General features: G+C 44.2%; 1 protein-coding gene across 6 annotated transcripts in view; it reads left to right on the top strand.

The window, feature by feature from the left end:
• Positions 1 to 518: 518 nt before the first annotated feature.
• Positions 519 to 25,987, top strand: part of RTTN (rotatin) — a 100,338-nt gene continuing 74,869 nt past the window's right edge. For 2 of the 6 annotated variants that reach the window (XM_036230126.1, XM_016132591.2), the window contains exons 1-15: positions 520 to 809; positions 969 to 1,156; positions 1,809 to 1,986; positions 3,609 to 3,698; positions 4,069 to 4,230; positions 5,918 to 6,008; positions 7,278 to 7,392; positions 8,246 to 8,396; positions 10,247 to 10,412; positions 12,161 to 12,342; positions 14,414 to 14,529; positions 20,563 to 20,733; positions 22,158 to 22,370; positions 23,575 to 23,687; positions 25,208 to 25,334. In XM_036230126.1, coding sequence (XP_036086019.1) covers positions 779 to 809; positions 969 to 1,156; positions 1,809 to 1,986; positions 3,609 to 3,698; positions 4,069 to 4,230; positions 5,918 to 6,008; positions 7,278 to 7,392; positions 8,246 to 8,396; positions 10,247 to 10,412; positions 12,161 to 12,342; positions 14,414 to 14,529; positions 20,563 to 20,733; positions 22,158 to 22,370; positions 23,575 to 23,687; positions 25,208 to 25,334 — 2,094 coding nt within the window. In that variant the 5' untranslated portion in view covers positions 520 to 778. Of the gene's footprint in view, positions 810 to 968; positions 1,157 to 1,808; positions 1,987 to 3,608; positions 3,699 to 4,068; positions 4,231 to 5,917; positions 6,009 to 7,277; positions 7,393 to 8,245; positions 8,397 to 10,246; positions 10,413 to 12,160; positions 12,343 to 14,413; positions 14,530 to 20,562; positions 20,734 to 22,157; positions 22,371 to 23,574; positions 23,688 to 25,207; positions 25,335 to 25,987 lie in introns of those variants that run through there. The other 4 variants (XM_036230129.1, XM_036230127.1, XM_036230128.1 and 1 more) reach the window with 4 other exon arrangements.

Genomic DNA, 25,987 nt, shown 5'->3' with positions numbered 1-25,987 from the left:
TATAATGCAAAAGTCAACTTCGGTGCAATCAAATACTAATTCAAACCCTTACCTCTCCCGCCTCCCTTCTATTCTTTCTACAGCCCCTTCTATCTCTCGTTTACTTATTCCTCACCCCACCGCTTCTTCTGTGGCTTGTCTCTGCTGAACTCAGGCATCCAAGACATTGCTCGACTTCGCTGGTACATTTCACAAGGAGGGTAAGTCATTTAGTAACAGGGAGTTGGGGGAATCCAAACAACAGAAAAGTCAGCGTTCTAAAGTGTGACATTCCAGGACCTGAGAATTCGGACTGAGGGGTGGGGTGTCACGGGGCACGAGGACACGGGGAGACCGGGCTTCCGCCTGGGCCTCTGCCACCCACGCGCGAGCCAGCTCTCAGACGCGGGAACCCCGGGCGTCGGGTGCGGGGCGGGGCCGGAATTCCGGGAAGGGGGCACCGCGGCGCCCAGACTACCACTCCCGGCGTGCACCGCGCCGAAGCCGCTGTGCCTCCGCGTGCTGCGTTCTTTCCGGTCCTTACCTCGGAGACCACGGTCTAGTAACTGCGTGATAGTAATTACAGAGAGACTGAACGCTTCTTTTGGGGCGCGGGGGTTGCGAATAACTCACGGAACGCCTCCCGTTGGGTGGTTCGCCCCCCGCGCTGCGGAACCCGCTGTCTGCCTGGTCGTGTTTCCGGGGGGACATTAATCGTGGCCGGACGTTGTGGCGCGGCAGTTTAATTCTCCGGCGGCGGCGGCGGCGGTGGCGGCAGCAGCTGATTGAGCAGGACGAGATGGTCCTGACCGGGATCATCAAGAAACTCGGTAACAGTCTGAGTTTCCCCTCGCCAGAGTCACCCTCCTGTCGTGGCCACTTGCCGAGACGGGACGTGTCGCGTTTCCGATGACAAAGTTTTAGGGTAAATTCCGGGTGGTCGTCTCTTTGGAGTCAGGCAATAGCTTTGTGCTGTATTTCTTTGACAGGTCATCAGCTGGCCGAGATCAGGGAACGCGCTCTCAAGAATATCCTCTCCAAGGTTGAGCACAACTTAATCTGCTATGCCGATCTCATTCAGGAGAGGCTACTTTTTGTCCACTTGCTGGAATGGTTCAATTTCCCGACTGTTCCAATGAAAGAAGAGGTTCTGAGCCTGTTGAACAGATTGGTTAAGGTAGGATCATTTTGAAATAATCAGGACTATGTATTTCTTAGTCGTTTAATTGTAGCACTTGTTGAAAAGTCAATTAAAGTTCAAAACATTGGGAGCAGTTGAATGAATTCATTTGGATCTATAATGCCCATCTTTAACTTGTGATGTTAAATCTCACATTGTCTCTACTGTTCTCTGAGGTAATACAGAAATTCAGAATTTTGGTATGTGATTTTGGAATCCGTAGGAGGCTGATAGTTATCATTTGTTTTTCCTTGTGTTATGTATGTTTTAAAAATTAGGTGTGTCTTTATGAGAGAACACATTTAAAGATGATGTTACAGACCATGATTAATAAATAGAACAGGTGCGCTAAATTGCTTTTCCCATATCTTTTTTTCAGATATATGTTTCTCAGCCTATTTTGAGAATAGTTATCAAATGTCATGTGTCAAAACAAGTTTAACCTTTTGCAACTGTAAATTGCTATGCAGTCATGGGTGATCCGTGTTATCTCAGCATCCTTTGGTTGGAGGTGGGGAGGGTAGGATTCATTTTTTGAAAAAGGAACATCTGGTATACCCAAAATAATTTTTATGTTTTGATTGCTATAAGAATGAATCCAGAGATTTCGATATTCATGGTGACTCTCAAGACACTCCTATTCTTTCAGTATCCCCCAGCAGTCCAGCATTTGGTTGATCTTGGTGCGGTTGAATTCTTATCTAAACTTCGTGCTAATGTGGAGCCAAATCTTCAAGCTGAAATCGATGGCATTCTGGATGGGCTTTTCATTCTTCCTTCAGAAGTTCCTGCGCTGTATTCTGCATCCTACCAAACCAACCAAACTGGTAATTCTTTGGAATCAATCTGATGTATTCCGTGAAAATATATTGGTTCTATTGGTTGATTCTAAGGGGAGGATTAACTCCTCTACCGCCCCCCCCCCAATTTATTTTTCTTGTGTTAATTTACACGAGCTTGACCTTTTTTCTCCCTCATTTACTGTAATTCAGAAGAGTATACATTTGTATATATTGCTTTTTTGGTTAAGGGGCCTAAAAAGTGCCAGTTATTTTTTTTTTGTGAGACCAGTTTGACAGATTTTTTTTTTTTTTTTAATGGTAACACATTTTCCTTGAGCACTCAGCCCTCATTACCATATGTCAGATGTTGCTCCGAATGTTCTGTGTTTGCATTTTTGGACCGTGTTCTTTATATAGAGCTACAATGACATCTGCCCTAGCTCATGACTTTGTTAGGGGGTCCAATCAGAATGAGATACACATGGTTTGCTGGTTGAAATCAGAGTTAAGGAGACATGGATTTAAGTCCGGGTTCTGCCGTCAGTTGTGTGACCGTTTGCTAAGTTACTTAATCCCTCCAGGCTTTAGTAGTCTCGTCCAAAAATTGGGACAATAAGAAAGAACATCTTATAAATTGTCACGAGGATTAAATGAGACAGTGCCTGTGAAGGACTCAGCATGAGGCCAAACATATATTAGGCACAGAATTGTTGGCTGCTATAGTTTTGTCCTTGTTGTTATTTTATGTTCGGTGTAGTATCTTCCACGTGGGAGGCATTCAGATTGATTTAAAGAAAAGCTCATGAAACATGGACTTGAGCAGTAAAAGTATGAAAAAACATATTTTTGATTGCTTACTCTGGTAGGACAGTTTTCTGCACACCAGTGCTGTTCTGATACTGCTGTGACCATTGGCACTGCTGTGGCAGGTGCCATTTTATTGACGTCCTGTGTGATTGTGATTTTTAACAATGTATTTTACAATTTGTGTCTAAGCCATAACAAAGCTGAACTTTAAGTTGTGAAATTTTAAACCTAGTTTTTTATGGGTGAGATTAGAGATATGGTCTACAGCTAATTTTTAAGATCTGTATTAATATTAAGAACTACTGATAGGAGAACTTAAAACAGAAACTTATAAAATTTCGTTTCAGCCTTTTCTCATTCTTATAACATCTGAAGTGTGGAATATGTGGTCACGTGTGACAGAGTCATCAAAGGTGTGGAAAGACAGTGCTTGACTCTCTTTGATAACTTTTTAGAAAAGATTAATGGAAAATAAAGTGATCAGGAACTGTATAATAGAAGTAAAGGAGAGGAGATGGACTTAGAAGCAGAGGCGAAGAAGAGTCCTTGAATTAATGCTTTGTGACAGATTCTGTGACAGATCCTTTGTGCACTCTGTGGACGTATTCATCCTAATAGTCGTATTAATAGTAAAAGAGAGAGAGGTGGAAATGACAACCCTCAATTTGAAATTGGCTTAACATTCACATTTTTTTTTTTTCCTATGTGGGAAGACAGACTATCCAGAGGGGGAAAAAAACCCGATTATTTTTCTGGTTTTTAACATGATTCAAAAAGAGTAAAAATTAAAAAAAAATTGCTTTTAGCAAATAATAAAATCAATATAATAGTAATATATATATATATATATATTTTTTCAGAATTGCCACAACCGACTGAAATCTTAACAGGGTATTTTCCTCCAGACGGAAGTAGCTTCCAGCAGAGGGACGCGCCCCCGCGACCCGCGGGTAAGTGTGTGTCGGGAGCAGAGCTGCTGACCTGGGGAAGTGGAAATTCACGCACCTTTCCTTATCGCCATGGCGATGCGCTGTGGTCAGCCTTGAGCAGTTCAGCGCTAACCGAATGTTTCGGTTTCCCCAGATCAGCTCGGGCCGTAGAGTCTGAGCGGGAAAGCGTCGCGCCGGCCGCACTGCGTCTGAGCAGCTGCGTGGGCGGGTGGCAGAGGCGCGGGGCGCTTAGGGCTCGTTCCGCACGAGGTCTTTCCCGGGACCGTGCTGTGCCCCGCGCGGCCGCCTCATTCTGCAGCTCACGCGGGCGCTGTCCATCCGGCCACCCAGCCAAAGACCCGGCATCACCTCTGTTTCTTCACGCGTGTAGCCCAGCATCCGCTTGACTCTGGACTTCCGATTGGGCGAGCTCGTCCCGCTCCTTCCGTGTCTGGCTGTGTCCGGCTTCTGCTCACGTGCCGCCTCCTCAGAGAGACCTTCCTGAGGCCTCTAGCCAGTGATCACTATCTGTGCTTAGTTTTATTTCGAACAGGTACCGTGATCTGAAGTTACTTCTTGCTTCTCTCGCTGTAAGCTTAGTGATAGCTGCAAACGTGTTTTATCCCCTATGCAGAACGATGCCAACAATGGATCAGGCACTCAGTATGTGTCCTTTGAATAAGCGAATCCTCAGGGAGTGCCAAGGAGATCGGTACTATTGGTATTTCCATTTTACTGGTGAGGACACCGATGGTTAGACAGGAAGAAACCTTTGTTCTAGGCGACAGCGTTAGGGAAAGCTTAAGTAAGCGTGGACTTCACACTTCATTGCCTGGGAAGCTGAATTGAAGAGGTCGTGCTCAGCAGTGCATCCGCTGGTGCCAGGGATTCAGCTCAACCCAGCTGGAAGCCCTCCAGTTTGAGAAAGTTCCGTAGAAACTCTCAGGTTGAATAACAGCATGAGGAAGAACAGAAAACTTATTCAGCTATTAAAATACTTTACCTTTCCTTTCTGGAAAAGTTTCGTTAGGGTTTGGGGGTGGTGGTTCTTTGTGCTTGTGGCTGGGAGACTTTCTAGAGTGACTCTGAGAGGCCTTTGAAGGGAGCAGGTATCTCCAGGGCTGGGGACGGGTATTTGAATGAAGCTGTGGACAACAATTGGACACTTGAGATGGTCACGCTTTTTTGTGTGAGTTGCAGCTCGCGGATTGATGGTGTGGCTTATTCTGGACACATTTTTCTGTCCTGTAATGTAAGGCTGTGCTTCCCTCCACATACCTCTTGCTTTGCCTTGAGAAAGGAAACCCTGTTTTAGCATTTTTGAAAGAAGCAACTGTGCTTTGTTTGGGAAATAATACTGGTTTTTGAATTAAACCATTCCGTGCTCTTTTCAAAGCATTTGGCAGAAGGACTTTGTCATTTGGAAGGGCTTATGGAGATTTCTCATTGTTACCACCTTAACTTGTTCAATATAAGATCTGTTAAAATACTAATCTGTCAGAATACCGAGAGAGTAGATCTTAATGTTCTCACCACAGGAAAAAGTTGGCAGTCATGCAAGAGGATGGAGATGTTGCCTGTTTGATCGTCGTGTGGAGTATATAAGTGCATGAAAGTTATCACGTTGCACAGCTTATACTTATGCAATGTTCTATGTCAACTATCTCTCAATACGTCTGGGGCAGGGGAACCTGTTAAAACGTAATTTGAACAGCAATAATTTAAAATTGTGTTGGTTTCTCAAATTTCTTTTAATCTTCTTTGCACACCGATAGTTGATCTGTCATCTGCAAAGAGCTTTAAACACCTGACTCCATGGAGGATATATGACCGTGACTAAGTATAGCATATGGTCATGTTTATGTCATTTTTAATTTCTGCAATTAAAGTTACCTCCAAATGCAGTTGCTTTTATGTTGAATTTAAGCTCTGTGCTTTGATCAGCCAGTAAAATGGAAACTGTCATTCGATACAGCCAGTAAAATGGAAAATATCATTGGATACAGGTCTGTGTTTAATGCTCTTCTAACAACAACGTGTAAGCCCCGCTGAAGAGAAGAGACCGCCTCTGTTCCTCCCGGGAGAGGGTGGGCTTGCGGCTGGCCTCGTTCGGTGTGTGTCACATTAGTGTAAGGTGTGGCTTTACTTGGGAATGGTTTTAAAGGTGACGCTGTATTCCACGTCGTGAATCTGTCATCAGTGTCTTCTTTGATGGTTAAGTTCTGCTCTTCCATTTACAGTGAATCAGGCCGTGAAGTGTTTGAAGTTTTCTACATTTCCTTGGCTGCCCTTGACCACAACTGACAGACATGTCCTGTCCTCTAACGAAAGGTACAGTGCCTGACGTATTTCGGGCATTTTTGGTTCATTTATCGCCATTACATCTGGTTGCTAATTCTGCACATTTTCACAAGTCAAAAAGATACGTAGTAATGGGAATAGACGAGTGATTCTCAGTATTGCAGAAAGCAAGCCAGACAATTTCTGCTTGCCTGTAATCAGGCCACACATCGAGTTTCTTTTTTGTGGTTGTAATCTTGTGTGCTCCTTGGTGACATGAGTCATCTCTTCTTGCCCACATTCTCTGATTGGCCATTGCTACGTCTTTGCTTAATAAAAATGGAAAAATTAAACATGAATGCAGTATTATTGGTAGACAATACATTTAAAAACATGGGCTCTGTGATAAGGTTGGGGACCACTCATCTTATGTAATGGGTGGTTATTGATCATTACTCCAAAAGTAGAGAGGTGATATATAGACATTTGGAGGGTGTGTTGATGTCTACTTTCCTTTTTTGCTAAAACTTTAATTTCTGTGAATGCCTCAACTATTGAGGTGAGAATCTGGAAAAGAAAGACCTATTTGCTCGAGATAGGAGGTTGCTATTAACTGACTTTTGATAATGGCATTTCTGGGCCTCAGGAAATTCTCTTGGAACAACATATCGAAGAGGCCATGCGCAGGAAAGGGGCAGGACGGGCGTGGTCGGTCAGGCCCAGTTTGTCCCTAAGGGAGAGAGATGGCCTCTAGGGCACACCTGTGGGTGGTGGACCGGAGCTGGGCTTGTGTTTCTTGCAGTGGGGTGGGGGGCAGGTGGGCAAGGTGGGGGAAAAACTCCTATATCCCTAGGAGGGTACATATTGTCTGAGAAGTTGTGGGGTGTCCTCTGTATGGGGTAAGGGGGGAGCCCCAGCTTGATTCGCCTGGGATAGGGAAGAGCAGTAAGGAATCTTAATTGTTAGAATTTAACTCTCTACTTACTATTATTTTTTTCTGTCTTCTAAATTCATTTGGCTGATTTCATTGAATCCTGTGCCCTTTGACCTCATGAACCTTATTGTTGTGGTAGTCCCTGGGCCACCGTGTAGCCCCTGCATTCGAGGGTCTAGTGGGGGCACAGAGTCACACACGGTTCCGTAGTGCCGAATCCAGCACGGGCCCGCCCAGAGCTGCTTACGGATGAGGGCCGAGGGCCAGGAGGGCCTCCCCGGGGCAGGGACGTCTCGGCTGAGAGGGGAAGGTGCGAGCGAGTCAGGCCGCGAGGTTCTCAGGGTCTGGCACGCGGAAACTGCGACGAAAGCGCCCTGTGCTTGCAGCTCGCTCCGCAGCAGCAACCACACCCTGATCTGGAACACCTGCGAGCTGTTGAAGGACGTCATCATGCAGGACTTCCCCGCCGAGATTTTCTTCCAGAGGCCCAGAGTCGTTCAGGTGAGCGTCTGCGGGGATCGATTGGTATTTTGAAATAGAGACCTTGTAGCGATGAAAATTTTGCAACGCCGCAGTCCCTAGGCGGGAAGCGTGCACGACCATGTTTGAAGAATGACGTATTCGTCTAGACCACTTACTCTCTGACTTACTTGGGTAGCGCTGGTTCTTCTGGCGGGAGGTGGTCCCCTTGGACACACGCAGTCCAGGTGGACCGCCCTGATTTGCCGTCAGAGTCCCCTGAAGGCAGACGAGGCTGAGGAAACCGAGGCCGGGCAGTGGTGACCCTCTCGCCATCGAGAGTGGCATCTGCCTTTGTGAGTCCAGTGTGTACAAGGTGCAGCGCTCCGTGCTGTGGGCACGTGGCAGTGGCGAGCAGTGGAGACGATGGACAGCTTGGTGGACACCTCGGGGCCCAGGCTGGGGGTCGCGGCCCACGCGCAGGTGGGCTGGTGCCCAGCACCCCCGCTCTGCCATCCCAGGGCTGGGCGGCCTGTCACGGCCTGGCGCCTCTTAACCCATCGTGTCACCGCTGTCAGTGACAGCAGAGGAGAAGCTGTTCATTAGCAAACGTGGCAGAACAATTTGGCTGCGTGTGATGCAGAAGCCCCTATGTGCTACTGAAAAAGGGTTGCAAAACCTAACATCCTGTGTCCCCTCAGAATTGGTGGCACCTGACGGGTTTTAGATAGAGGCACCACTGACTGTTTAAATTTTGTCTCATTTCGACCCACCTTCTTGTGTTATGCTAAAACATTTTTGCCCGTTTCTGTTTCCTATGTCTTGTAAAGTTTGGCGGCTCGTTTAACCCCAGTGATCTTTGCCCCCTGATCGTGTTCATTGCTCTTCACTTCAGAGCCTCCTCTCTCTGCTGAAACCGGCCTTCGCGGGCGACGGAGAGCACCGCCTGGCACTTCAGTCGCTGTCCTGCTTGCAGCAGCTGAGCGTGTGCTTAAGGAACAGACTGAACTTCCACCGAGATCCGGGGTTCTTCTCTAGTAAGCAAGGTACTTACTGTATTTGTGTGTCAGTCACGGGCGGTGCTTGCAGATGCTTCCGAGAACCCCGTTACACTTACCGTTAGGGCGTACTGGATCCAAAGTCTCACCAGGTGGACTCCCATTCCTTAACATGAACAAACGATCACCTTCGCAAACAATGACAGTCATTCCTGAGCCAGTCCTCTCTCTCTCTCTCTCAGTTTGGTAAGACACCTTTGCAGGGCGTTTCTTTTATTTACATGCATACGGAGTGATGTTGGAAGTTAGGGACTAGGATTCAGAGTCCAGCTATTTGGGTATTACAGCAGATTATATGTCGTGTTAAATTGTTTGGGTTGAAAAATACCGATTTGTATTTTATGGAAACTACGCAATTTGTGATGTAGTCAGAGTGTTACGTGATCATAGTTCCCGACTTTGCAGGGAAGAAGCACCACCTAATGGCCAAGTCGAGTCAAAACTGCTTACAATGTGGGGTTTCTGAGCGCTTACGCAATGTTAAGTTACAGCGACCATTTGTGATCATGCTTCACAGTTTGCCCCCATTCTGTCGAGAGCCTCACTTACCCTGTGTTATTTGGATACATGTGCTTTGCGTTAGCTTTAGTACAGATCTCAGAGGGTGTGGACTCTCCTCATCTTTGTTAAGACACAGCATACGTCTGCCGGCTCTCCATCCCCCGAGGCCGACGGCCTGCGGATCTGCTTCTCATCTCTCAGTCTGTCGCGGGAACCTCATGCGGGTGGAATCATATGGCATTTGTCCTTTTGTGTCGGCTTACGTCACTTAGTGTAATGGTTTCAAGGTTTGTCTGTGCTGTAGCGTGTGCCAGGTTTCCTTCCTTTTCGTGGGTCTGCATGTGCAGACCGCATTTGGTTTATCCATTCACGTGACGGTGCTGCGTCGTTCCCACCTTTCGGTTATTGTGTCCAAGCCCCTGTTTTCAGCCTTTCGGGTGTGTCCCTAAGGGTGCGAGCGCCCGGGCCCCGGTCAGCTCTCTGTCTGGCTTCCTGAGGCCGGCCTCACGGTTCTCAGCGGCTCGCCGCTTTGCGTCCCCGCCAGCGTGGCGTGAGGCTCCGGGCCGACGCTCGCTCTTTTCCTTCATTACCCCTGGCCATCCTAGTAGGTGCGAAGGGGCCTGTCATCGCGGTCTCCCGTCGCGCTTCCCTGATGACTGCCGAGGGGTGACTTATCCCCGAGTGGCTTCGCATGTGATCGTGGGCCGTTCTTCTACCTTCTCTGCAGAAATGGCTGTCATACGGTCCTTAACCCGTTTTAAATTGGGTTCCGTTGAGTTTTAGGAATTCTCTGTGTGGCCTGGATACATGACTTGCAAACACTTTCTTTCCATCGATAGGTTTTCGCTTTCCTGATACTGTCCTTTGGTGGACGGAAGTTCTTAATTTCGGCGAAGTCCAATTTACCCGTGTTTTCTCTGGCCGTTTGTGCTGTGGCGCCACCTCTAAGACTCCATCCCAAGTCCAAGGTCGCGAAGGCTAACCCCTGTATTTTCTTCCGAGAGCTCCAGATTCTACCTCGTGTTTAGGTTGTTGACCCGCTTTGAGCTAATTTTCGTAGGCGGCTTGAGGTTGGGTTTCTTGGCGAGCCTAAGCAGGCGCGTGCGTCGCCTGGCGTCTGTCCTGTCGCGGGTGGCGACGCTGGGCGGGGGGTCCGTGTGATGAGGTGCGTTAGATGGAAACGTAACGTGCCGAGTGAGTGCTTTCAGAAGCGGTCGAGCTTCACGTTTGTTTTTATGCCGACAGGGGCGTTGCTGCTGTCTTCATTTTGTTAGAAACACTACACAATGAGTGATCCGTTTCTACTAACGGGTAATTCTTTTCTCTTTTCTCCACAGACACAGTTTCCCAGAATTCTTCTTTGTCTTACTGTCATGAAGTGAGAGTTACTCACCCCTCTCAGAACCCCTCTCCAGGGAGCAGCAGCCCCCGGCCCTCTGTGGTGGGACGCACCGGCCAGCGCCCCAGAGGGGACGGCCAGGATTGGGATGCCGTGTCGTCCAGGTGACTGCGGGAAAGCGGCCGACGCACGCGTGTGTTCGCTTCGGAGGGAGGTCGTGTCTTCTCTGTCGTCGCCCCAGGTCGAGGCCTTGAGCTAATAAGCCCGCGGCTTTTGTACTCCTTGACCGTGAGCCACAGTGAGAAGTGAACATCACGTTGCAGCTCAGTGCTCAGCACACGGGCGTGTACTCCGTGTGCGTGTGTGTGCGCGTGTGCGCATGTTTGTGCACCCGCGTGTGTGCGTCCACAGAGTAGTAAGTACTCTGATGCCACATGCGACACAGCGAACTGTGTTTTCTGTTTTGCTCTATTTCATTAACAAGGATGATGATTCTCATCCACTACATTGTTTTTGCCAGCTCCAAATGGCAAATAGCTTTAAGTGATAGATACATTCCGATAGCATTTTAAACCCATTTTTGTAACTCTAATCGTAATTCGAATGCGTCGGTGTTTACCAGTAAAGGGAATGATTGGAGAATCTATAAAACAAAGGCTCCTTCAAGGCGTGCCATTTACCGTATTTATTTGTGCAAGTGCAGATTTTTATGTCATGTTTCCTTAAAGGGAGTGGTGTGGTATTTGCTACCTCATCCTTAGGCTACGAGCATCCTGAAAACATGAAGCCCCTCTCTGGTGGCATTCAGCAGGGTCCGCTGGCTTGGCCGTTTTCCTGTGACTGCTGCCGCTACGAGCCGACACCAATTCACGCGTGTTGTGCGCTTCGTGTCAGGCCAAGTGCCGTCCCACTTTATCCCATAATGATCCCACGATAAGAGTGGCATTATTATCATTTCATAGGAAAACTTGAGGCGTGGAGAGGCCGTACCCGCTCTGCAGTGGGTGAGGAGCAGGGCGGGGTTTGGCCGGGAGGAGCGGAGCGCCGGGGCCCCCAGCCCCCGGGGAGCGTGGTTTTTCTCTTTCCCCTCGCAACGCCTTCCTGCCCCGTTCTCTACGCTGCATCCGGTGTGCCACCTGCTTGTGAATCCACTCCCGCGTAAACAGCTTCCTCGTGGGCACTCCGAGTTTGGGGGGCGTGGCTCATTTCCGAATGGCGGGATGCTCGGTGTGTGGAAACCGAGGCAGTGCCGGAACACGCATCGCTTCGGGAGGCCCGCATGCCACGGGCCTTAGCGTAGCTGCGACGTGGCTTCAGCTGTGAGTAGCATCAAAGTCCAGGTTTTAGGTCCTTTGCAAACGTGAGATTCAAGCTCTTCTGTGGCGCTTCTCCCCCAGCCTCAGCTTTGCGCCCAAGGCGAGATTGCTTTTTAATGAAGAAAGCCACGGAAGGTGGCATGTTCCATTTCTTAGTGTATTTTCAAAGTCATCGTGTGATGTTGGATATACTAATAAAGTGCTCCATTTCTCATCATGTTTCCTCTGGCATGTTCTAGCATTCTCAGTTGTTAATATCGCCTCACTTAGAGCATTTGATGACAATCACAGAACGTCCCGGGAACCGTGAACCGCATAGTGTGGCCTTCGCCAGCGGATGACGGAGCTTTGCCGCGAACCCGCCTGCTGCCCTGGGAGGCGGCCGGGGCGTCCGCGCGAGAGCATCCGTTCGCAAAGCCAAGTCTCAATAGAGCTTTGGTTCCGTTTCTAATTTTGCGCCGTCTTTTAACCTCGCACACGTGCCAGGGTGCCCGCAAACCCGCCCGGCGCCGTGCGAAGCAGCGCGGCGACCAGTGCCAGCCGCACTGGCGCTGGTCCTGCTCCTGCGCTCAGGGCTGTCACCGTCTCTTTGACAGCGGAAGCAGCGGCCACGCCCACGCGGACTCCAGGACTTCCGTGCCTTCGCCGCTGGACGTGGCGCACGTGGACCTGCGCGAGCTGGACAGCGAGGACACCCTGGAGCTGCAGCTGCAGCAGCTCAGCCTCCCGCAGTTCTGCGTGGCCGTCCTGCAGGCCGCGCCCCCGCTCCTGCGCGCAGGTCGGTGCGCCCTGGGGTCGCCGCGTTCGGCCGCGCGCGCGCTGCCCCCTTCTGTGTTGGGTCCGTTACCGTCTGTGTACTCCTCTCCTGGGGTATAAGTTCCTAAGAACTTACGCAGTCTCATTACCCCTTAATTAAGTGCGGCTGCCACGTAGCGCTGTTTGGACGCGTGGCCCCTTCCATTTACGGTCTCATGCAGCCGCCTCACGCTGCTGTGGCCGTTTTGAACGTCAGCTCTGAAACGTCAGTGTGATCGAGCGCGTCAGAGAAGGTGGGCCGGCCGGAGCCGGCCAGGAGGAACCATGGCTTTGCTCTGTAGAAACTGTTTCAGCCGCTCTCAGCTGCTCGTCCTTCCTGCTCGGCTGTTGCTTAAGCCACGAAACACGTTAGAAGCAAACCTACCGCATGCACGCTTCTTACCTTTGCAGGGAGTTTCCTCAAACAACAGAACTCAAAACACGCGAACATGTCACGTTGTCTTTCAGGTGTGCTAGGTAAAGCGGCAAAGGCGTGCCGCGGTGCACACTGGGATGTAGGCGTAGCGCCAGTCGGGAGTGGTAAGGATGGTGGCAGTGTGGCCGATGTCCCGCAGTCTCGTGACCAAGCGTCGCCAGACGGCGCCCCGCGGCGGGGCTGGGTCTCCTGTGCGCTGCGTTCCCCACGTCAGCCCACCTCCTCCTCCGTCAGCGGGAGTCTCTGCTTCTGCCCCCCTTCGTCAGATGGGGAGGCTGAGCTTCAGGGCGGCTCGCCGGCTCCCCCAAGGCACACGGGGCTGACAGAGCCTGGAGCCCAGGTTCTTCTGAAGCCAGAGTCCACCCTCTTATGCACAGAGCATTTGAAAGTAAAGAAAGATTCGGAAGCAATAATGATTTTTATTCTCTAAATCTATACATTTTCAGTAGTTGGTAAACTTGTAAAGACATAAATACAAGATAAACGATTTTCGCCTTTTTTTGTTTATACTAGCAGAGTAAAAAATGCGTAGCATACTGATAGTTCTCTAAGTCCCGTGGCTATATTTTGCCTGCTCGAGGGTGTCGGGGAGCAAAGCAGGAGGTAGGTGTTCATTTGGGAAGCATTAACATTTTTTATCCCGAGGAAAACTCCGAACCCTGACTTCTCACTGACCCCGCTTCCAGGAGTGAGCAGCATGTCCCCTCACACAGTAACGTGGTGGAGGAAAGTCTGGACTTCGGCACCAAGAAGTGTCTGTGTTTGTCTGCATGGCATACCGAGAACAGTTTCCGAGTTAATGATTTTGCATCTAACCTTTTCTTAATTTGCTGTAAAAAAGTCAGATTGGTAATTATAAAGCTGTATCTTGGTACATAAAAATTTCTAAATGTTCTCTTGCCCTTTTCTGGTAGATTATTGTGTAATTTGTAACGATTCCATATAATAGGAGATTTCCAAAAGAACCTTCTCCAGCTGCTCTAATGAAACAATCCAGGCCCTTATGGTCTGCCAGTTTGTTTCACTGTCACTCACGAGAAACCGAGCGTGGGTATGTGGGCCGGGCAGCTCTCGGGCCAGGGTCCACCTCACCTAGAGTTGTCCGCGTGGAGAAGGGGATGGCCCTGGGGCGTGTGTCCCCGACAGCACCGCGTCTTTTGGAATTCTGTTAGCGTTTCAGGTGAATATCAGCTTGAGAGCCTGTCTCACGTGGAGTTTCTCTACGTTTCCTCAGCAAACGCCAGCGTGGGCATTTACACCTCACTTGCTCCAGTCCAGGCTCAGCTTCTCTGACTATGAAAAATCATTTTAATCCGCCTCTGTCTCGTAACACTTTTCCTTAGATTATTGCTACTCTTACCTTGAGCATCTTTCCCGCTGCCGAGCTCATTTGATTTGCTGTAGTTAAATAGTGTTATGATCAGGGTCTTTAATGTAGTTGTGGATGTGACTTCCCTAGTGATCCCTTTCAACAATTCTAAAAACATCCAAAAAAAAAAAAATTAAAAGAGAAATAGGAATTTGGAGGCATGACTCACTAGGGAGCTGAGCAGTATGATACTCAGATGTATTTGGAAGTTCACTCTTTTCCTCGGTTCTCTCCCGTTTACTTTCCTAGGCAGTAGACAGATGATAATACGAGTTCTGGAACTGCTGGCAGAGGACCTGATCCTTATTGGTGAAGCGATTTCGGCAGATATCTGGGAGGACAGCAGCCTCTTCGCTGCAGACATGGTGAGACTCAGTGTTTTCCTTGGGCGACAGGCCGTGGCGTCGCGTGCTACCGTATTCTGGTGTTTTCAAGCCGGCATCGCCGTCTCATTCGTCTTTGAAAGCGTTCTTTCCTTTAGACACGCTACATCCAGTCTTATTTTGTCTAGTTTGGAACAGGCTGTCTCTCCAGAGAACTTTGTTTCGGTTTGTTTTCACGTTGGAGAATTGTCTTTGCTTCATGAGACTGAGAGATGTCTCCCTACCATTCTTTATTTTTTCCATTTTTATTTTAGTTTTTTTGGCAAATGTAAGCAAATAAGTGTGTAGATACGTATTCCCTCTCCCACATATTACATAAAAGGTGGCATATCGTATACAATTTTACACCTTTTTACAACTTAAAGATGCATCCCGCATGCACGGAATCAGAGGTAGGGAGATTATAGCGTCCCTGTCGGGGGTGGCGGGGCGTCTCTGTCCCTCTTTCACAGGCTGCAAGTGCTCGATTGGACGTTCATTCACCCAGTCTTACTGATGGACATAACTGCGAATATAAATTATGTGAAATGAAAAATGTGCGTAAAGCATTGCGTACTTGTACAAGTGTGCCTCTAGGGTATATTTTTAAAAGTGGGATTGCTGCATCAAAACGTAAGTATTTTTAATACAGATATTTCACACTCTCCTACATAACCATTACTGTTTCAGTCACTCACCAGCAGTTGATTAGAATGTGGTTTCACCTACAGTGAGCAGCAGGTTTTATCGTTGAACCTCAGATTTTTGCCATTCTGATAAAAGATAAGGTATGCAAGTGTATAGTATTAATTTGCACTTTTTAATGAGTAAAGTTGAACATCTTTTTGTTCCTTTGAGGGCCATTTTAATTTATATTTCCGTAAACAGTCCAAGCCTTTATCCATTTTTTCTTGTGTCCTTAATTGGTCTTTCGCTATTTATTTATTTATTTTTTCTTTTTAAGAGCTCTTTATGCATTAAGGATATTGGCTTTCCGAAACAAGTTGCAATTTCCCCCCTATTAGTTTTGTTTATTTGTTTGTTTTTTACTCTCTTAGTGATACTTTGGCCAAGCAAAAGCTTTTATTAATTTATTTTTCTGTAACTGGACTTAACGCTTTCTTTTTTAAAATTTGGTTCTAGATTTGGAATCATAGGTAGAAAAATACTTTATAACTTGTGAGAAATGTGTGCTTTATGTTTCCATTTCTTGAATCTACATTTTTGTCTTTCCAGAATATTTTTCTCATATAGATTTTGCACATTTCTTATTGTTTATTCATGTATGTGTGTATGAATGTATTTATGTGGGCGCTAATGGCTTTATTAAAGTATAATTGACATCATAAACTGCAAATGTTTTTTAAAGTTTGTTGATACATTTTGATATATGGATACGCCATGATGTAGATTAGTTTGCATTTTCTAAAATTTCACATGAATGAACTCATTGTTTTTATGCTTTTTTTGTCTTATTTCTTTCTTTCAGTATGATTATTTTCAGAAATGGCTATGTTGTGCTTATTAGTAGTTATTTTATTGCTGAATGCCTTGTTCTTTGCTGTTGGTTTTTCAGTAGGGAAGATATTTTTGGAAATATGGCATTTTATTTTTTTGAAAGAAGTGTTTTGATAAGTAATATTTGTGTAATTGACACATGTACGAGAGCCTTATAGTATAATGAATGTTATACTACAATGTAATATTTAAGAGATTTGCGAACTACCAAAGTATGTCTCCATGTAATTAGAAAGCATATCCTTTTTTTACATTTAAATATATCATAAACCATTTGTCATTTTTTATCTTTAAAAATGGTCATCTGATTAAGCTTGCTTTCTTTGAACTTGTGTGCTACCTTTTCTTTTAATGTAAATTGATAATGTAAATTGGTAACTTCTCTCTCTCTTTTTTTTTTGCTTGCATGTCAGAGAAATGGGAGCAAAGTTTACTTAGTCATAAAAATATATATTGATTTCCATGGTTACCAAAATTTTTTTCTCTTTATGTTGTTTTGACCTAGGTTTATCTGTGTTTTATTAAATTTTGTTATAGGCTGCCAGAAATCCTTGTGAAGAAAGGTTAGAACATCAAAAATAAACAAGATACTGATATTTACTCGGTACCAGTACCAATGTGTGAAAAACCTGAACTTTTTTTAGTAACACAAATTTCTTGAGAAGAAAAACAAATGTTTTACAATATGTATAAAATATTGCGTCAAATTCTTCAATTTCCTCATCTGTAAAATAGACGTAATTCTTAATCTTAGTTTGTTTTTAGTCCTTTAGGTTATCACACTATTTTTTTAGTACTTTTAGAAGATTTTCACATATTGAAAGTTTTCAACAAGTGAGTTTTTTCTTAGAAGTGTGAAGACTGTTTTATCAGTTGCTTCTTAAATTAACTTAAATTTTCTTGGCCAGAACATTTATCTGTAAAAGTTAGTCGTTCACTTTTAACTTTTGGCTGCTGATCTTTTATGATTCAATGAATTATTTTTACTTTAAAGGTTAATTCTGTTATACGAATGCCAATTGGTATGTTAGAAATGTTAAATAAAACAGTAGTGCTTGAAATTATATTTGATTTACTTGTTTAAAAGAAAGAATAAATGCCTCCTAGGAAAATCTCATTACTTTTGCTATATATTAATAAAAAGAAACAAGTAGGATTTTTTAATGTCCCTACTGTTGCCACGTTAAAAAGAAACAGTGTTTTTGTTGAGTCATAAAAAGAACAAAACAATAAATGTGTTGTTACCAATTCAGAATTTAAATAACTGAAGATATAGTCAGATCTCTAGTCCTTTCCAAGTAGAGCTAACAGCAATCACGTGTAGAACCCATAACTCAGTTTGTGTAAGCATAGTCAAAGAAATCCTGCCCCCCAATTGAATATTTTTTGTTTCACTTGATGTAAATAAAAGAAAAAAATATTTTGTTCCATAAAAAATTGATCGGTAAGCACTTGTGAGTCAGGATGACCTGAAGGCTGTCACCCCTCTGTGCTTCCTTGTGAGATGAAGGCTCTTGACCCTTACGCACACGGTTGAGTTAGGCTCAGGGCTAAGGGTCTTCACTGCGTGCCAGATTCCCAGGGCTACGTTCCATTCATTTTTTCGCCTTCTCCCTGTCACTCCCGTCATTGCACTTGTCCTTGTCACAAAAAGCAGTCTTTTCTCCGTCTTTATGACTCATTGCTTCTGAGTGCCCGTCTGACCTGTGAGCTGGTGGTCCAGACATCCAGGTGTGCTGGAGCCTTGCCGTAGGAGAGCAGCTAGAGGAGGGGCTTCGGACCCAGGGAGGGCTCCACGTGGGTGGTTGAGCCCGACTGTGAATTTGTCATTGGCCGAGTGGGCTCTCTAATTCACACATGCCTTCTCCGCCCTTGCCTCAGTCCAGAGAGGTGCCTTAGGCCACCAAACAGTTTTCGATTGCCTACTAGATGCTAGGCATTGTGGGTACCAGATGAACAAGTGGCAGTTTTCACTCTTGTGGGAGGTTCTTTTATCGTAACTCTAGCAAAACGGACGGAAGCATAAAGGACTGATAGTTAAACTGAGATAGTTTAAATAGAGCGCTTGCAAATGATCGACACTAAGCACTCTGTTTATGAGGTCATTTAATCATCACGACCTTATAAAGTAGATAACCCATTTATAGATGAAGAAATGGAGGCGGTTTCTTTTTCGAGGTCACTAATGTTTTTGATCACGTTTTATTGCCAAGGATACTTCTTACATGCTCCAACCTGGGATCTAGGGAAGGCTGTTTGTAAATCATGATTGTGCTGAGCCTTGAATTACGACTGTGATCTGGCTAAACAAGTAAAGGTGGGCTTTTTTATCTGGCAGAGGGGAAGAGTGACAAGGCTGGACGCATTTGCGGGAGCCCATGCCAGTGCCATGTTTCAGATGCTCTGCAGAATCCAGGCTGCTTTATGATGCGCAGATAGTGGAGAAATTGTGTTGGCACTATAGAGTCTGTTTCATTGCGAATATTTAGAATATTTTGCTAATCTGATATTTAATTCTGTACTTTCTTTTGTAAAAGCTGTGAATATCCTCTGAAAACTTCCACCCCCGTCAAATACTTTACAGGCTTTTAAACATTTTTTTATCCCTCAACAAATTAAAACCGTGGACTAGTTACTATTTTTCAATCTTTTCTTTTCTTAAAACATTAAAAAAAAAAATAAAAACACCCGCTCTTATTTGGCTTAGAAGAAATATTGGAAATAGTGAGAATTGCTATGATTCACATATAGCTAGTACTTTTCAGACTATTTTGGGAAGAGCTCAGTTAATTAGAATTAGCAAGGTTATTTGAAACAATTTCACAAGTAAATAGACTTCTAGCAAGAGCCACACGATACTGAGATCTTATATATGTTCATTGACTTACATTGTGAATTGTTAATCTTGAATAGCAGAGGTACGTTGTAGGTGTATGAAAATATTATTTCAATGGAGAAGTACCATGTGAAGGAATTTCCCGTCAATACAATAAGACTGTCACTGTGTTTCTAAATGATTTTCTCTAGACCAGCGGTTATTAACATACTGGCTAGTAAGTTTTCTTGTTTTAATTTAGTAAGGGTTTCCCTATTTTGATTTAAAATTTTATTTTTGGTTTTATTTCCTTGGGATCAGAGAATAGAGCGTTAAACATATATTAAAGTTTTTCTGTGTGGTTAAGTAAATGGTAAGGTTTTTTGTCAATATCCTTGGAAACTTAAGGAGTTGTATTCTTTTGAAATGTTCAAAGTTTATACCTATTTATTTTATTAATGAGGTGCAAAAAGACTGAGTTAAAACCTATAAAATCCATCTTCATTTTGTTTGATACTGTACAGTTATTCAGACCACGAAGACTCCTTACACTGAGTCTTTACTTTTAATTATGCATTTCCTCAATAGAAAATAACCTCCTTTATCCATTTTTTGCTCTGAGTTATCAACTTATCAATTATTCATATTTAATAGATTTTTTGTTAATATTTCACCACACATTTAATTTTTAAGCTGCTGTGCACTGATGTCATTTTTCGTTATTTTTGACCACGGCCATCCTAATGGATGTGAGCTGGCGTCTCGCCGGGGCCTTCATCCCTGAGGAAGTTTTATAGGGCTTCTGCCTTTTCATGTCATTTCCTGTATTCATCCCCGAACAGGCAGTTTCCGGCATACATTAGAGCCTCCGCCTTAGTTCGCAGGTTATGTCCCATTCGTGTTTTCGTGCGCTTCCCGTGGGCAGGCGCGAGGGGCACTCGGGCACTCCGTTCTGCCGCCCGAGGGGCTGTCCCTCTGCCCGCTGCCTGCTGGGCCGTGGCGGCACACCCAGCGTGTACGCCGCTCCTACCGCTATGACTTGCAAGGTAGTCTACTCCGTTTTAGCTTTCTCTTTGTATCTTAGTGCGCCTTTCAATCTAAAAGATCAAATCTATTGAAGTCGTAAGTTATCTAGAAATTTACGATGGCAGGACACTTTCCCTTGAAACAACCTTATTCCTTAAAGAGGGGGAGCTCATCCAGTTTAATACTCAATTGTTTTTTAATCCTTTGACTTTCGTGTTTCATTTCTTTAGTAATTTTGGGGTCATTTTGAGGGCAGGGATCATTTTTCTTGTACTACTGTGTTTTTTACCATTATACACACCGCCGTTTAAGCATACGGTAAGCCTAATAAATGCCTGATGGCAGATTTATGTGCACCTGTTCAAAGCTGGAACGGTCAAGCACAGGGAACGGGGAGAAATGTACGGTTCATTAAGCTTTTGTATTTTATTTTTATTCATTATTAGAAGTCATATTAAATACTTAAAATTGTTAGTTTTTAAAATTGTTGTGTGCTTATCATTCTTGTATACTTTTTAAATGATCTCAACAGGTATTGGCTGTCATAGAGAGGAAGAAGATTGTGTTTTGGTTTGTTTTTGATATTTAACGATAATATTTTGACTTGCTCTCCATGACACTTGCACACTGGCCCCTAAAATTGGTCATTTTCCTGTTTGGTGGTTAAACGCTTGCAGAAAGAGAAACTGCTCGGGGTGCTGGGGTCCCTCGGGGAAGCCATGAGCTACCACAGAAGCAGCGGGAGCCTGGACCAGCCCGAGGCGGTGCTGGGGCACCACAGGATGGCCTTCGTCAGCATGTCGCTGGTGGCCGTGCGGCTTCTGCAGACGCTGCTCCCCGTGGAGAAGGTGAGGCGGGGGACGCCGCTTGCGTGTGGCTTGCCGAGCATCGCAGGCGAGCGACCAGCAAACGCCTGCTCATCACTTCACGGCGTACAAAGGTTACGTCGGAAATGTAGAAATTGATAAACGGATAACATTTTTGACGTTATTTCGTAGAGAAAAGACACATTAATTCTGTAAAGTTATTTTTTTCCCCAGGAAATTAAAAAAAAATTGTAGTGTGACATGTTGAGAAAGGTACTCAGTTTAGTCTGATTTTTAATAAGTGGATATATCTGAGTGAAAAATGACACAACATGAACTAGAGCATTACTGTTATGTCAGAGGCAAACCAGTGTCTGTAATTTTGGGGTAGTTCTTTTAAATATGTAACTTGGCAGTTCATTAGAACAGTAAATAAGGTCATCACAGAGACTGTAATTAAGGTATTGGTTTATAGATAGTTGTAATTGCTTTAATTGATTAACTAAGAACTTTAAAATGAGATCTAAACAAAAATGCTATTTCATTCCTGTTAAAGTCCTCCTTTAGTCTGTATAAATACAGAGTTATGCTGCCCTCTGCCTGTTGCTAGCCCACCAAAAATGGAAGTAGAATTTGGACTCTGAAACTTTCTGCTTGAAAGTGTTTTTTAAATATTTGAGTTGCCACTTATCAAATATGTAATTTGAAAGTTGAATTTTTAATTCCTTTTAATTTTTAGCTGATACACAGAATCTTATCACAAAGCTAGAATCATTAAAAAAAAAAAACCTAAGCAAATCTAACAGTTCTTTCAGTTTAATCAATTGATTTAGGATTGTAAAACATACTATTTTATTTGGGCCTGTGGATGTTATACTAATTAAGGGTCAGTCCTCTTTTTAAGTATTGTGTTGAATTTCCTTTTTCCTCTTTAAAAAAACAAAGAAAACCAAATAAAAATGAATTTCTGGTCAAATCGGTCTTTAGTTATACTTGATTGAGTGTTGTTGAGTTCGCTATGTAGTTGTGAGCCCTGGGCTCAGCCACGGCGGGGAAGTGTCCTGGTCCTCAGGAGTTTATTTATTGTGTTACTTTGGAGATTTGCGTGCACATGTACAAAATACTTAGAGGGAAAAGCCTCGTGCCTTAGTTTATACCACGTGCCAGGGTATAAATAAGATGGAAGTAACTCTGAGTGCTGGTGTGGGGAAGAAGGAAGAATCCCGTATCCCAGCCTTTGGAAAAGGGTCGCAATTTGGATTTGAGATTTTCTGGGCATAGACAAGTTGCGCTGAAATCGATGATGTGTTGGGGAATAGAATTTTCTTTGGAAAGGCATACACTTTGTGACAGAGAATCACTAAAAAAGTCCAACTGTGTTAAGGTTATATAGTCTACCATGTTTATTTAAAAAATGTTTTTTTAAGAAAGTTAAATTTTTTTTTTTTTTTTTTTAATTTATCAAGGCAGGCCACTTTCTACCAGAGCCGATGTCAGCGGCACTGTTTCTGGTTTCTTTGGACATGCCTCTTTCTCTGGAGTATCCAGATATTCACGATGCTGCGGTGGCCTATTTAGAACAGCAGAATTCTGAAAACTACAGCATTTATAAACGAACCGCAGAGGCCGCGTACTCCATCGAATGTGCCTGTAACTTCCTGTCTGACGTTGAGAAGGAGGTAGAAAGTTTTGTTAATGTCTCTTTGAAATTCATTTGATGAAATAGAGAATCTAACCTACACATTTCAAATCGATGGACAAATGACTGTTGAATTGTTAGAGGTGGGATCCATTATTACTGGGCAGGTCAGTTCGCAGATGCGAGTGAGGATAGGGTTTGTGTAAAAGTAAAAATGAAGACTTTAGATGAGTGAGTGGTGTGCATTAATGAGGCTAGTGGTATGGAAAAAAAGCAGTGATTATTATCAGTGCCTTAGTATTTAACAGTGAGTTTTCCTCTTCGAAATGGCTCACTGGGTATGAACAGAGTGGCAAGTGACAAAGCGGAACTTAAGAGCCATCGCTTGCCTGTAGGCACACCTTGCCTCGGGTGTTTTACAGGCCCTTATTTGCTCACGCAGAGAACTTGATTTCTTAAATTAGTTAACTGAACTAGATGGTACGGCAGTCGGATGACTTTAGGTGCAATGTCTTAGCAATAATTATGTTCTTTATTCCTTTTAGAGGTACTATTAGGTTATTATGTAGTATGTTATTAATGAAAGGGTTCATGAGTCTTAAAATAGAGGCATTGACTACAATAGTTTACTGTCCAAAAATCCCCAAATGAGTCCTAAATCTCTTGAAAAACTAGGGACAGAAGTTCTTACTCCTCTTGGCCTCTATAGCGGAGCCTATCTGAACCTCGTATTCTAATTTCCCTTTATTTTCCCACTGCCCCCCCACCCCCACCCCCAACACACACACATCTTGATGCTCCTGTCTTCTTGTTTCCTTCGTGATGGAAATTCGAATCGTCTTTAGGCTGAGGTGTTGCTGTGGCATCCCCAGCATCACTTAACTGATGATCCTCACGTTCTCAGACATGTTGGGGTGTTGGAGGGGATGTGGGCCAGGGACCCCTGAGCCCTGCCCTGAGCCACAGCCCGTGGGGAGATAGGGCTGCACACACGTCGCCAGAGAGCTGGCCACTCGGTTGTACCTTTAAACCTACTTAGAGGTAAACCGTAGACAGGCTCGTGTGCCACTGAGCTAGGGATTTCCCCGCGTTTTTCTTCCTTTTTAGCTTGTTTGTTGAGAAAGGACTTAACCGTGTAAACAATCTCAGGGTCTCTGAATGATCTAATTTCTTAAGGCTACTTAGCGGTAGAGAATTTTGTTGTACATGAACTTGACATTTACCATTTTGTTTTTCTTTTTCAGGGAGAGAAGAATTTCTTAGAATTAATGGAGCTGGCAGACCAAGCCTTGAGAAGCTTTTCATATCACCAGCATATCCCCCTAGTGAAGGAGATCGTCTGCGTCTGTTCAAAGATGTAATCTTTTCTTCCTTAATGTGGTTACTGCTCTCGATGCGCGTTGGAGATTTGTCTATCCAGGGAGCCAACTTAAGCTGTTTGTGGATTTTCGACAGAGTTGGTTGTTGGTGACTAACCCCTGCATTGTTCAGGGGTCAACAGTATTGTTATAGCCCATTGTGTGTGTGTGTGTGTGTGTGTGTGTGTGTGTGTGTTTAGGATCAATGAAAACAAAACTGGTCTTAAATCTTATATTTTAGTTTAAGATTATATGTTTCTGACCTTTGAACTGTTTATGTACAGCTGCATCAGGACAGTTAACTGTTTCATTCAAGAGTAAACATTAAAAATGTCATTCCTATAATCAAAATGAATTATTCTTGGATTTTTATACATTTGTTTTGGTATTCATTATAATCAAGTATTCAAGCATATTAGACTATCTTTAAAGTTTTAATTGATAAATTGAGTTTTTTTAAATGTAAGTTTAATTACTACCCACCTTTTTCCTATATGAATTTTAGGAAAACATAATGCGTTAATTTACTTGGGGGACATTGGCGCAGATGCCATTGGAACTTAATATTTTCATTGCTTTTGGAAAAAGTAAATTTCATGGTGATATATGTCAATTAAGTATGCGTATTAATTTATTTATTTTTCACCTTACGTAGTTGGTATCTCTTTGTGGTAACATTTAAAATATGCTCTTTTAAGAAATATCAGGTGTACGGTACACATTAGTACCTGTAGTCGCCATGCAGTATATTCGATCTCCAGAAGAGAGTCACCTTGCGTAACCGAAACGCCCCACCCCGTGACCAACACGTCCCTGCCCCCTGCCCCCCGGCCCCTGCCCTGGCGGTCACTGTCCTGCTCTCTGCTTCTGCGGACGCGACTCTTAGATCCGCACATAAGTGAAATTATGCCTCTGTCTTTCTGCGTCTGGCTTATTTCACTTGGCACTTTGTCCTTCGGGTCCATTCGTGTCACAGATAGATTTACTTTTTTTTTTAACGAATAGTTTTTTTTTTAATGAATAGTTTAACCGAATAGTTTTCCCTCGTATGTATACACCTTGTATATCTGTTTTCTTTAGTCATTCGTCCATGGACGGATACTTGGGTGGCTTCCCTGTTTTGGCATTGCGAATAGTGCTGGAATTAACCTAAAAGCACAGACATTTTTTTCAAGATACCGATATCATTTATTTTGGACATATACCCAGAAGTGGGATTGCTAGATCATATGGTAGTTCTATTTTTAATTTTTTGAGGAACCTCCATATGTTTTCCAGGGCTGTACCAATTTACATTCAAATATGGCTTTTTAAGGACTTTTTTTTGGGTACACTTTGAGAGAATGTTCTCTGCCTTGAAACATGTTGTGCCTGGGTCAGTGCTAATATTAGGTTAGTTAAATGAGATCCCAGTTGGAGGAACTGGGGTAGAGTGACATTCCTTCCGCTGAGCTTCCCGGCCTCTTCTGGTCAGTCGCTTCCCTGCCTGAGATTCTCGCACGCTTCCTCTCTCCGCCAGCTGGAAGTCCGCACCGGCCAGTCCGTCGGTACAAGGGCAAAGTCAGAAGGTGCTTCTGCGTCTGCTCTCCCACCCATCGCCGCACGTGAAGGCTGAGACCTACCGCTGCTGTCTCGAAATTACTAAGGTGGCCGTTCTCCTTTTTGATTTTTTGGGGGAAAAACTCACAGTGACTTCCCTTCTTCTGACTCTAAAATGAAATTACTTGACCTTGTGGGTAGGATGAAAGAACTATTGCCACGAAAATAGATGGCGATGATTAGTCAACCCTAAGAAATCTGTACTGTTAGTTTGCCTGAACTTCGGAATTCTAGCAATTGAATCGCTTTATTAGAAGTTTTCTTAACAGTTAAATTTATATTGTTTTACTTAGCGATGGAAAAATTGTGAGGAAAAGTTGACTTCTACTAGGTGTTCAAAAGTGATCTCTATGCTCGGGAACAGTTTTAGGTTGCTATGGCTTAAATTTTGTAGTGTCAGGTCTGTTTTCTTAGTAATATATATATTTTTCTTTTAAAATGTGTTTGTTTTCTATGTTTGTAAATTATAACATATTTCATTCTCGAATAGTACGGAAAATATTAACTATTTCAATACTGAAAAGAACGTTGTACGTAGGGACAGCATTGAAAATGCATATATTCATATTACTCTTGAAACTGTCCTCGTGTATTTCACACGTGTAAGTGCTGCCTGTACGTAACAAATATCTAGGTTTTGCCACTTTTCCTTCTGCGTGTTTATTCAGAGACACAAACATCTGTCGTAACGGAAGCCCCC

The sequence above is a fragment of the Rousettus aegyptiacus genome, unplaced genomic scaffold, assembly GCF_014176215.1.
Source record: "Rousettus aegyptiacus isolate mRouAeg1 unplaced genomic scaffold, mRouAeg1.p scaffold_m13_p_12, whole genome shotgun sequence".
Taxonomy (NCBI): Eukaryota; Metazoa; Chordata; class Mammalia; order Chiroptera; family Pteropodidae; genus Rousettus; species Rousettus aegyptiacus.
Note: the sequence above shows the minus strand (reverse complement) of the source record. Positions and strands in the feature narration are given on the sequence as shown.